Here is a 12,269-nt window from a genome sequence, read left to right as displayed (position 1 = left end):
AATACACATATTCTACATATGGTGTAAAAAAAAGCTTATTAAAACTTAATGTAAAAAAGTGCAACCTTATATCATTTAGCAGAAAAAGAATTACACCGGAAATATCAATCATATTAGGAAATCAAATAGTAGAAAAATGTGAAAAAGTTAGGGATTTAGGAATTATCTTAGACTCCAAACTAACTTTAATCGACCATTATAACACAATAATACACAGAGCAAACAACATGCTAGGTTTTATTAAACGCTTTAGCTATAATTTTTCAGATCCATACACCATCAAAACACTATATATTGCTTATGTGAGGTCAATACTGGAATACTGCAGTATTGTATGGTCTCCTTTTTCAATCACGCACGAAGAAAGAATAGAATCAGTACAAAAACAATTTCTCTTATATGCTCTTCGTAAATTAGGTTGGACAGCATTTCCTCTTCCATCATACGAAGCACGCTGCATGCTCATAAATATACAATCATTAAAAGAGCGTCGTATTTATGCAATGGTCTCATTTGTAAACGATATCGTTTCGCACCGTATTGACTCAGCAACACTTTTATCAAAACTGAACTTTTATACACCTACCCGGCAACTTCGTAATCGAAATTTATTTGCCATAAGCCATTATCGTACTAATTATGCAAAATTCGGTCCACTAAATCGTATGATGGCAGCGTACAATCAATACTGCGAAACCATTGACTTTACAATGTCTCGGCATAGACTTAAACATCACTTTAATTCAATACGTAATCATAACGCGTAGATAACGAAACAAAGGAATAAGAACACTTTTTAATCACCATCTAATTATAAGACTTCTATATAAGAAACTGTATATGCATTATACTAGTCTACATCGGTTGACGAAATAAATAAATAAATATGAATGAAGGCAGTACCTATCAGGATTTGCATTATAATATAATAATTTATAATTATAATAATTTCATCGACGGTAGCAGTAGAATAGTGGAAGAGACCTCGAGTGTTTGTGCAGCGGTGGTGATAGACAGAGATACTTTAGTTACCTTGGTAGGCTAGTGACATGTGACAATGATGTTATCCCTGTTCTGGCTTACGGACAGAGAGATAGCGTAGCATCCCGCAGTCTTCAAATTCGCACAAAACTGGCAATTTACAAGACCCTGGTTCTCCACGTGACACTCTACGCCCACGCAGCGTGGACGTTGAGAAAACAACCGACGAGATCATGGTGTCCAAAGGCGTAATATTCTGCGATCAATTCTTGGTGGTAAGGGGCATAATATCGGTGCTTCGCGTACCTGCAGATACAATATAGAACCGCAGTGGTCCTTAGCCCCAGATCCAGCAACTCCTATCTTTACATCTTTGTGGTTCCAACCGGAACATGAGTAGCCTTAGCGGAGATTGGGTAACCAAACCCGGTGCAAACTAGGAACGTGGCAACTCGCACTAAGGCTAAGATGGTAGCCCCATCATGAGACTGGATAGCGTGGCCCCAGTATGGCAACCTACATAAACTCACCTTACTACGAACATTCAAGCAATAATATTCCCGAAGCCTGAAGCTGATTAATGTACTATGAATGACCGTACGTCGATGGTCGATTTCCCCTGACATCATGAATATACGTTCCATACGGGTTGACGGGGATATTGGCTTTGATCATCAGTTAATCACTCAAAACTGTCAACCGTATATCAGGAACGTCATAGCCGTCCTCCTCGGCTGAACATTACGCAGTAAGATAACCCACAATCTGCAGAGAACTACGTACGAATACTGGATAAGGCACGCCCGAGAAGTTAGGTGCCAAAACCTTCGAAAGTGGTTGGTACAGAATACGCTTGGCCTTCAGAGAGGTGAACTAGGTGAAGAGCCCCGGAGAATACAAAATTATTGGTTTGATGGGAAATGTCAACAAGCGGTGGAGGGAGAGGAAAAAAGTGTCAGCTCCGAAAAACTATCTGAGGAGAACTTGGCCAAAAATCGACAAGCAAGGAACCAGTTGACCACGATTCTGAGAAGTAAGAAGCGCCAAAAGGAGGACAGTGATTGTGAAGAACTAGAACAACTATTGTGTGCCAATAGCACGCGCAAGTTTTACGAGAAATTGATCCAAACTCGTAAGGGCTACACACCGAAACATGTTATATATAGGGACAAGGGAAGCTGATCACAAACGAGTGCGAGGTAGTTGACATGTGGAAGCAGTTCTGCGTATAAATACTGCGAAGTTGTCGAAGGAGGCGAAACGGAAGTTAATCTAGAAGTGCTAATGGAAGACAGTAATATTCCAGCCCCTGATCTTCAAACAGTCAAGCAATAAATTGGGTAGCTAAAGATCAACAAAGCCGCCGGTACGAACCACCTGTCTACCAGCAGAGCTTTATTCGCATGACCGCGAAACGCAATGGCTCTACATTAGTTTATTTCCTAGATTTAGAAGGTGGAGAAACTACCGGAGGAATGGATGGAAAGAGTGGTTTGTCCCATCTACAGAAACAGTGGGTGGCTCGACTGTAGCGATTATCGCGGCATAACGCTGGTAAACACCGCCTGCAAGGTACTCTCCCAGATCGTCCAATCCAATCCAATCCAATCCAATCCAATCCAATCCAATCCAATCCAATCCAATCCAATCCAATCCAATCCAATCCAATCCAATCCAATCCAATCCAATCCAATCCAATCCAATCCAATCCAATCCAATCCAATCCAATCCAATCCAATCCAATCCAATCCAATCCAATCCAATCCAATCCAATCCAATCCAATCCAATCCAATCCAATCCAATCCAATCCAATCCAATCCAATCCAATCCAATCCAATCCAATCCAATCCAATCCAATCCAATCCAATCCAATCCAATCCAATCCAATCCAATCCAATCCAATCCAATCCAATCCAATCCAATCCAATCCAATCCAATCCAATCCAATCCAATCCAATCCAATCCAATCCAATCCAATCCAATCCAATCCAATCCAATCCAATCCAATCCAATCCAATCCAATCCAATCCAATCCAATCCAATCCAATCCAATCCAATCCAATCCAATCCAATCCAATCCAATCCAATCCAATCCAATCCAATCCAATCCAATCCAATCCAATCCAATCCAATCCAATCCAATCCAATCCAATCCAATCCAATCCAATCCAATCCAATCCAATCCAATCCAATCCAATCCAATCCAATCCAATCCAATCCAATCCAATCCAATCCAATCCAATCCAATCCAATCCAATCCAATCCAATCCAATCCAATCCAATCCAATCCAATCCAATCCAATCCAATCCAATCCAATCCAATCCAATCCAATCCAATCCAATCCAATCCAATCCAATCCAATCCAATCCAATCCAATCCAATCCAATCCAATCCAATCCAATCCAATCCAATCCAATCCAATCCAATCCAATCCAATCCAATCCAATCCAATCCAATCCAATCCAATCCAATCCAATCCAATCCAATCCAATACAATCCAATCCAATCCAATCCAATCCAATCCAATCCAATCCAATCCAATCCAATCCAATCCAATCCAATCCAATCCATTCCAATCCAATCCAATCCAATCCAATCCAATCCAATCCAATCCAATACAATTGTAATCTAACATTGGTTCCAATTCAATTGGAATCCAATCCAATTGTAATCTAATATTGGATCCAATAATCTATGTTTATAAATCTGTACAGTGAATGAAAAAATGATGGATTTTTATGCCAATTTGAGAATGATGTTAATATTGTCAACTCAAATCGACTTTTCCCACAGATACACTTCAAGAAGACTGAGTCCGTTAAAGTTAAATAAAATAAAATAAAATCAACTACTTTATTCTAAATCAAATTTAAAGGTGTTGAAGTTCTTACCCAAAATATCTATTATTTTCTGTATTTTTTTCAATACAAACACCATTTTTAGATCGATTGATATAAGTATTTCTAAGGTGAAAATATATAGCTAAGACGCTCAAAAAAACAATATAATTGAAATTTCTTACTAACCCATTTGGTCTTAAAATACAAAGCCGTTTAATTATTTGAAATAGCCCAATTTCCTTTATCAAACCATAGTAAATTAGTTCAACGTAAACAGTTCTCACTATATCACATATTTAGTATTTAGTTTGCGGTTATGCTTCTATTGAAGCTTCTATGTTAGAGAATTGATATGGAAGCACATTTTTCGTCCAACGATGGACGATCATGCAGCAACGAGACTTACGTAGTCTTACGTCAACCATGCGGTCGTGTCATGTGCACAACCCCTCTGATTTATTGTGATCTTGTTCAGTTTCTCCTTCGATGCTGTCTTTATCTCCTCAATCATGGCGTTGCGTCGTCCTTTCATGAGCCTCTTCGGTTTCGGGAACAAGAAAAAGTCACAGGGGGGCAGGTCTGTGGAATACGGTGGGTGAGGCATTATTGAAGTGTTGTTTTTGGCAACAAATTCGCGCACAAGTAATGATGCATGAGCAGGGGCGTTATCATGGTGCAAAAACACTCTTCATCGCTCACATCTTCTCGACCCTCTGATAACATTTTTTACCACCGAAAAACGTTCAAAGTCCAAAGTAGCTTCGCCGTAGGCAACAGTCAATATTTGGCAAATGTTCGTCCACTTCAAGATGTTTTTTACACAAAATTGTATACAAATTTTTTGATTCGTTTTTAGGAATAGACATAAATCGGAGACATCCATGCACAATAGCTGTCAAAAACTGACTGAACATTCAAAATGGCCGAAATTGTCAACATCAGTGAGGGTAACGAGTACCAACATACCGCCACAAAAAGATCGAAAATCGAACATACGTAACCCGCGAAAATTCAGAATTCGCGGTACTGTTTGAACCAACCTCGTATATAATGTTTGCTCAGTTTTGGTTTGAATTCTCCAGGAAACCCAACATTGTGCAGTTCTCGAAATAATAAGTCGAAGAGTCAAAGCAAAGTAGCATTGCAGTGGTATGCAACCTACAAATATTCCGTGATTATGCTATGCTATGCTAAAATTTTGAAGACATGTTTTCATAGTGTGCACTCCAAAGAGCATATTTTTGTGTACCTGTTTCGGGAAGTTAAGAGTTAAATAAATATAGAACACCATTGGTTTCTGAAAGATTTATAATTAAGTTTGAGTTTGGTAGTTTATGTTTATTTTATCACGCTGATAATCCATTTTAGCTTCCTTTCTACTCACTCATGTCAACAGTATGTGCAAGATTTTTTTGGAATGTTCATCTCTGTTTAAGTTAATGACTTTATTGGATAGCTGACAGCGAACAGAGCTTTTAAAAAAAGCTTGGAACGCACTGTTCTGTTGCGAAGTTTTCCTACACGTAGGTTATTGTTTCCAGCCAAAAATTTCGATTTGGATGGATTTTGTTATCTTTACGCGGTACGAGATAATTTTTAACTGCAACGGTAATTTGAACGACAGTTTTACTAGTGTGAATTTATTTTCACCAGCAATTAGCGGAAAAACTGAAAGGTTTTTGTTAACTGCGAGCAAGAATTTCAAAATCCGGCATTAACTAAAATATATTACGCTTATTGAACGGTAATAGAAAACTAAATGTCGTCCAGGTTATCTGACTGTTGCTTTGCTGTGGGTCTCTTTACCACATGATCGAAGGTCATTATCAATTGATAAGCAGTGCTCGTGGGATTAGCAACTAATCAAAAATTATGATTTATTCATCTAACAATGTAGCACAATGCTTCGTACAAAGCACGTTACCTAGCTATTATAATTTAAGTACATAATTTTGAAATTGCAAATAAAACAAATTCTCCAGGTTGACTTTGAAAACTATCATGTCGACAGTCATTATAGAAACTAGGTGCAAATTGTTAGCTTTATTACGACGTAACGAACTTTAAAATTAACAGCACTTTATTTGACATTCCGTTGTCTCTCTCGTGGTTGCTTTGAAGAGGGGAGCGAATGAATTTCTAACTCAGTGGAAAGCTCGCTTCTTGGGGGTTCACCTGTAGAACGACGATTTAAAAGCGTTTCTTCGAAAATAAAAAAATATAAGCAACCTTGGACGATAATAACAAAATTGAGGGAAATTTCACACGATTAACGTTTTTCTCTTACATTATCATTTAATGCTGGGACAATAAAAAATGCTGCTTCGTCTTTTTTTTGCCAATTGCCAATATGTTAAGCGGCGGTAATCGCGAAAGAGTTCACTGATAAGAACCGCTGCAATGGACTGACGGTGTAATCGATATCTTTATGATGTCGTTATTTTAGCCATTTGACTGCTATACAGAAATTCATTTCCAATCTGTACGGCTAAATGTGCACTTGAGAATACGATGTGCTGCTGCTGTAATTGTTCAAATTTGGCAAAAAAAGTATGGTCCTTCGTTGGGGTGGCCATAATTTTTGCACTTGCAGCATTTTTCGGATTCGGGCTGCCAGCTATTGTGGATTCCGTAGCCCGTAAAGTAAGCATGTATAACCATTTTACGAACATTAACATATATATGAATTCACTCATTTGCTAGGAGTTCATCATGGAGCCGGGCTCTCAAGTGTACGAAAATTGGCTATCCTCTGAAGTGCCCAAGTATTTGGATATATATGTTTGGGATTGGGTGAACCATGAAGACATAACCAATCACAATATTCGCCCGAAGCTCGTTGAAAAGGGTCCGTACGTGTTTTTGGAGGATCACGAAAGGCATGACATTGCATTCAATACTGACCACACAATCAATTTTCGGCAGAAGCGGACCTGGACATACGTACCGGAACAGTCGAAGGGAGACTTCTACAACGACATAGTAACCACTCCGCACACCATTCTTATGGTAAGTTTCTCAAGTTCATAAAATTATTATAATTTGAGGATGCAGTCGATATTATTTTAGACGATCAGTAGGCTCGTTGGATCTGGCGCTAATGAGACAACAATCGGTTATGTCAATAATATTATCGAAAAAAACAATCTTCTTGATTCGGGAATCGCATACAAAGATGTTCTAGTGCGTGATATTCTATTTGACGGAGTTGAGGATAAACTACTGAACGCACTGCAAATCTTAGCTCCAATGTTTCCTGAAGGCTTCGAAGTTCCACCATGGGATGGTTTTGCCTACTTCACTGGTAGAAATACTAGTGTTGAATATGATGGTTGGTTCCAAATACATTCCGGTACCGACGTATGGGCAAATTCTGGACTGTTGACATCGTGGAACAATGTAACGCAGGTCCCATACTTTCGTAATGTATGTGGTAAGGTTCACGGTTCTACGGGTCAAGTGAATCCACCAATGACCAGTGCTCAGATCAACACACCGGAGGATTTTAGTCTGTTCATCACCGATGTTTGTAGTGCTTTCAATTTGAAATTTAGCAAAGATATTGAATTTAATGGAGTAGATGGCCGAATTTGGGTTGGTGATAATCGTGTTTTCGACAATGGTCACAACTTTCCCGAAACCGAATGCCAATGCACCGCACCGGTAGCACAATGTCCCAATTTGAAGAGAGGCGTACTTGATATATCTGGTTGTAAAGCGGGTGCTCCATTGTTGGCAAGTTTTCCGCATTTTTATCTGGCCGATCCAGCCTATTCGAATGCTCTAGAAGGGCTGCAGGCTATACGCGAAAAGCATGAGTTCCAGTACGTAATGCATCCGTTCTCTGGAATACCTCTTGAGGTTAACGGCAGATTACAGTACAATGTACATGTCAAAGATTATGGTTTGAAGTAAGTTGAATTCGAAAAATATTCGATTCAAAAAATTTATGCACAAATATTCTTACAGAGTCACCGAGGATTTACCGGACGTTTTGTTGCCAGTGTTTTGGGTGAATCAAAGAGTAGTTCTATCGCAGGAAAAAATCGACGATTTGAAAGTAAGTGTTGTTGGGTAGCTTTTTGTTTAGCAAATTACATAACGGTTGAGCTTACTTTGTACGATTTTTTATAGGCAATCGATACCATTCGTTCAGCTGGAATATACACAGGTTTTGCATTGCTGGGTGTTGGTATTGTCGCACTCGGAATTGCCCTGTATTACTCAATATTCGTTTGGAAAAATTGAAAACCATGACTGAAATATGATGAAAACTACGACTGTGAGTGTGCTATACAATGTTTACCTGCGTTCATATAGATGTAATATATGATGGATTTCTTTACAAGCGACAGGTCCCTTGGAAAACGTGATAAATCACAAGTGTTAAAATATTATTAATTAAGTTGTAAATTTCATGATAACTTAAGAATAAAATGGTTGACTAGCTGTAAATCGAGAAGGCCCTAAAACTTTTTCGAAATTTATGAAAAATTTACAACAAAATGCCGGTACGTATCGCCACTTTAGTGCTGATAGTCTATTATCGATCCTGTGTCGATCGAACTATGGTCCTTTAGTACTGTTGGTCCTGGGTTTTCGTTCACTAATGGCCTCGAACACCATCTTTGAGAGCAGACATGCACCGTATGCGGGATCTGCCCCGGAGTCTACAGTCTCTGATTATAATTTTGGCAGTCTGAACAAGCTCCCAACTATATTAGAATTTTTGTATGCTAGATACAGCTTGTGGTGAATGCGTCTGCGCCACACTCTACTTTACATTTTGCCATAAGGTATTGATCGCTGAGGTTTACGCTTGAAAGCAACATGCACTGGTCGATCAGTTTCCTTCTGCCTCCATGATTCATGTCCGTAAAGGGCCAGAATTAGTAGTCGGTGTAGAGTGCCAATTTTGTGCGAATTAGCAAACTACAGGACCTCAGCTGGCTAAGTAATTCATTTTTTTAAGAAAAGGGAAATCTGCTGAGCACCTGAGAAAATACGGTGCTATCAGACACCTGCGAAGACAACTCAGGTAGTGCGGGGTTAGCGATCCCGACCCCCCTAATGAGACGTGAGGATCCCGACCCACTAAAAACCTACTCGAATCTCCAGCCTCAATCCTCCCTGGCACCACCTTATCGATAATACTTCTGAGAGGGGTGATTGTGCTTAACGCATCCTCTTAGATAACTAGTGGACTATGGTATTTAGGCTATTTACTTGCCGTTGATCGGCTCTCCAGCGGTTTTGTAGCTCAAGCATTGACCGCTGTAGCTCAAGCATTGAATATGGGTAGCAGCCGCATTGACCGCTCCCCAGACGTCCGTGCTAGAACACATCATTTGGGCTAAGTTATCCGGAGTAGTGTCCTGTCCGCTCACTGCCTGCATGTTGCTTCTTGCACACACGAAACATATATACATTGCGACATATAAAGAAAACATGTTCTGCAGTTTCTTCTACATCCACGCATTCGGGACACGCGGGGGACTCCGCATGCCTGAACTTGTGCAGATACTGTCTAAAACAACCATGGCTGATAGAATCTGTGTCAAGTGGAAGTTGACCTCGCCGTGGCCCATCCGGATAGTTCCGGGATAAGTCGATGTGTCCACCGGCCTTTTGTGGAGTCAGACCATGCCCGCTGCCATGTGGTCATCGAGGCCGATCTTGTGGTACTCCGTATGCCTCTAGTTCCACGTTGGTTGAAGCACTCTACGTCCTCACTGATGATGATGCCAATAAGCATCATACCCGCTAAGACGCAGATTGTGTCATATGAAACTGTGCGATACGTACTCGCCACTCTCAAGCACATGAGACGATTGGTACTTTCCAGCTTACCTAGGTAGCTATGGCTCCTAACGCCGATGACCACACCGGTCCGCCATACCTAAGTATGGACTGGACCACGTTGGCTAAAAGCCTTCGCTTGCTGCCATATACCGAAGAGCTATTAGACATCATACGAGACAATGCCGAAATAGCTGTGGAACCCTTCTTGCAGGCACAGTCGACGTGGCTCGTGAACTTGAGCTTGACGTCGACCATGACTCCCAGGAGTTTTAAGGACCGCGTTGACGAGATAGTGCAGTCCCCGACGCTGATGTTTGCTTGCTGCACCGACTTGCGGTTGTTCACCACGATAACCTCCGTTTTATGATGCGCTAGCTCTAGTTTCCTGGAGCGCACCCAATCTTCAACAATGCTTATAGAGTGGGGAGCCGTCAACTCAACCTCACCGATAGATTCCCTGTAGACTTCCAAGGTGATGTCCGCAAAGCCGACAATCACAATTCATACCGGGAACTCCTAATGGGAGTTGTTTGATAATGGACGCAGGGTAAACGTCTGATCCGTCTTGGAGCAATCCTTATGAAAACCACCCAGGAAACAGTTTGGTTTGCATATGTCAATTACTATCTTACAGTCTATATAGCGGTTTCTAGAACATGCAACTAAATACTCTTCGATATGCGATGAAGATATAACTAAATATTACAATCATCTGTAAATGCAAAGCATAGTTTTGGTGCTACATTCCGCTTTCGGAACTTGATAGGTTTTTATTGGGTAGGATTCGCAGCAAACTGTTAGAATACAGGACAATTCCTGGGTTGGTGCGACGATCCGAACGACTCCTACAGTCCCTCTCTGACGAGATTCAAACAAGCGAGAACTGGCTTGTTAGACCAGCATCGTACGTCGAGGCCAACTGGGACAAACATCTGTACTGTTTTATAATTCACAGTCTTATACAATTCGAAAATAAAATACGCACACGACTTAATATGGACTTTCCGCAATCGGTCTCAGTTCACAAAACAGGATACAAAATAGAACAATAGAATAGAATAGAATATAATAGAAGGTTTTCCGAACAAACTGACACGACTATTCAAAGCTACCGTAGAGTGCGTGATGTGCTACGTTCGCATTTCGGGAGCACTCTCGAGTCTTTTCGAATCGCGCAGAGGTATCGAAATGAGAGGAACGATCGTCAGCAAGAGTAGCCAACTTCTAGCCTTCGCAGACGACTTCGACATCATTACTAGAAGCCTTGGACCGGCGGAGACAATTTACGCCAGACTAAAAACGGAGGCTAGGAGGATTGGGTTGCAAATCAATGCATCAAAAACCAGATATATTCTAGGAAGAGGCTCCAGAGGAAACAACGTTCGTTTCCCACGGACAGTGGCTATTGACGGCGATGAACTGAAAGTGGTTGATGAGTTTGTATATTCGAGATCTGTGGTCACCGCCGACAATAATACGAGTAAGGAGATTCAACGACGCATTCAAGCTTGAAATCGAGCTTACTTTTCCCTCCGCAAGACGCTTTGATCAAGGAACATACGCCGCCGCACAAAGCTGTCGATGTACAAAACGCTAATCAGTCCGGTAGTCCTCTACGGACTTGAGACAGCAACTTTGCTTATGAAGATATACGTGCACTTACCCTTTTGAACGAATGATGTTGTGGACTATTTTTGTCGGAGTACAAACGGATAGTGGAGTGGCGGAGGTATATGAACCACAAGTTGCAGGCACTACTTGGAGAGATTACTATCGTACACCTGGCGAAAGTTGGGAGACTACGGTGGGCCGGCCACGTCGCAAGGATGCCGAACGACTGTGCAGTAAAGTCCATACTCTTCAAGAACCGCACCGACACCAGCAATAGAGGGGCCCAATGCGCTATATGGCTTGACCAGATTGAAGGTGACTTGCGTGTGCGAGACGCTCAATGAATTGGCGACGAGTAGCCCAGGACCGAGAATATTGGAGAGGAATTCTTGACACGGTAATAGCCACCAGCTCTCGGCTAGCAGAAATAAGAAGTAAGGATCTTCTCCTCTTTCGAGCTTCGTTGACCCTCCGGCGAAACAGGGGTTGGTGTAGTAGGCTTTGCAAGCCGTCACCACGAAAAATACTAAAGCACGGAACGAAGAACAAATAAATTCTTACGGGAACAATCAGAATAGACCCACGCGACGAAAAAGAGCTATGGATTGGAAACTCGGGACGTGGAACTGCCGATCTCTAAATTTCCAAGGGAGCACTCGAGTGCTCTCCGACGTATTGAAGAGTCGCAAGTTCGACGTCGTAGCGCTGCAGGAGGTGTGCTGGAAGAGCTCAACGCTACGTACGTTCAGAGATGGACATACCATCTACCAGAGCTGCGGCAACACACACGAGATGGGTACAGCTTTCATAGTGATGGGCGAGATGCGGAAACGGGTGATTGGGTGGTGGCCAATCAATCCTCGAATTGCAGGTTGAGAATCAAGGGCCGATTCTTCAATATAAGCATCAACAACGTGCACAGCCCTCACCTCAGAAGTACCGATGACGACAAGGATGAATTCTACGCGCAGTTGGAGAGTGAATACGACCGCTGCCCAAAACGTGATATCAAGATCGTTATCGGGGATTTCAA

The 12,269-nt window shown here is 41.5% G+C and overlaps 1 protein-coding gene across 1 annotated transcript; it reads left to right on the top strand.

Moving 5' to 3' along the window:
- The first annotated feature begins 6,334 nt into the window (after positions 1 to 6,334).
- Positions 6,335 to 8,071, top strand: LOC128739926 (protein croquemort-like). The gene is made up of 5 exons (XM_053835427.1): positions 6,335 to 6,466; positions 6,527 to 6,832; positions 6,893 to 7,734; positions 7,793 to 7,883; positions 7,958 to 8,071. The coding sequence occupies exons 1-5, from the start codon at positions 6,335 to 6,337 to the stop codon at positions 8,069 to 8,071; spliced, it is 1,485 nt and encodes a 494-aa protein (XP_053691402.1).
- The last annotated feature ends 4,198 nt before the right edge of the window (positions 8,072 to 12,269 follow it).

This window comes from Sabethes cyaneus, chromosome 3 (assembly GCF_943734655.1).
Source record: "Sabethes cyaneus chromosome 3, idSabCyanKW18_F2, whole genome shotgun sequence".
Classification (NCBI taxonomy): domain Eukaryota; kingdom Metazoa; phylum Arthropoda; class Insecta; order Diptera; family Culicidae; genus Sabethes; species Sabethes cyaneus.
Note: the sequence above shows the minus strand (reverse complement) of the source record. Positions and strands in the feature narration are given on the sequence as shown.

Bases quoted from the DNA above. Each gene is read 5' to 3' on its own strand.
- LOC128739926 (XM_053835427.1), top strand. From the start codon at position 6,335: ATGTGCTGCTGCTGTAATTGTTCAAATTTGGCAAAAAAAGTATGGTCC. The intron at 6,467-6,526 runs GTAAGCATGTAT...CTCATTTGCTAG, and splicing joins TGGATTCCGTAGCCCGTAAA to GAGTTCATCATGGAGCCGGG. The intron at 7,735-7,792 runs GTAAGTTGAATT...ATATTCTTACAG, and splicing joins GTCAAAGATTATGGTTTGAA to AGTCACCGAGGATTTACCGG.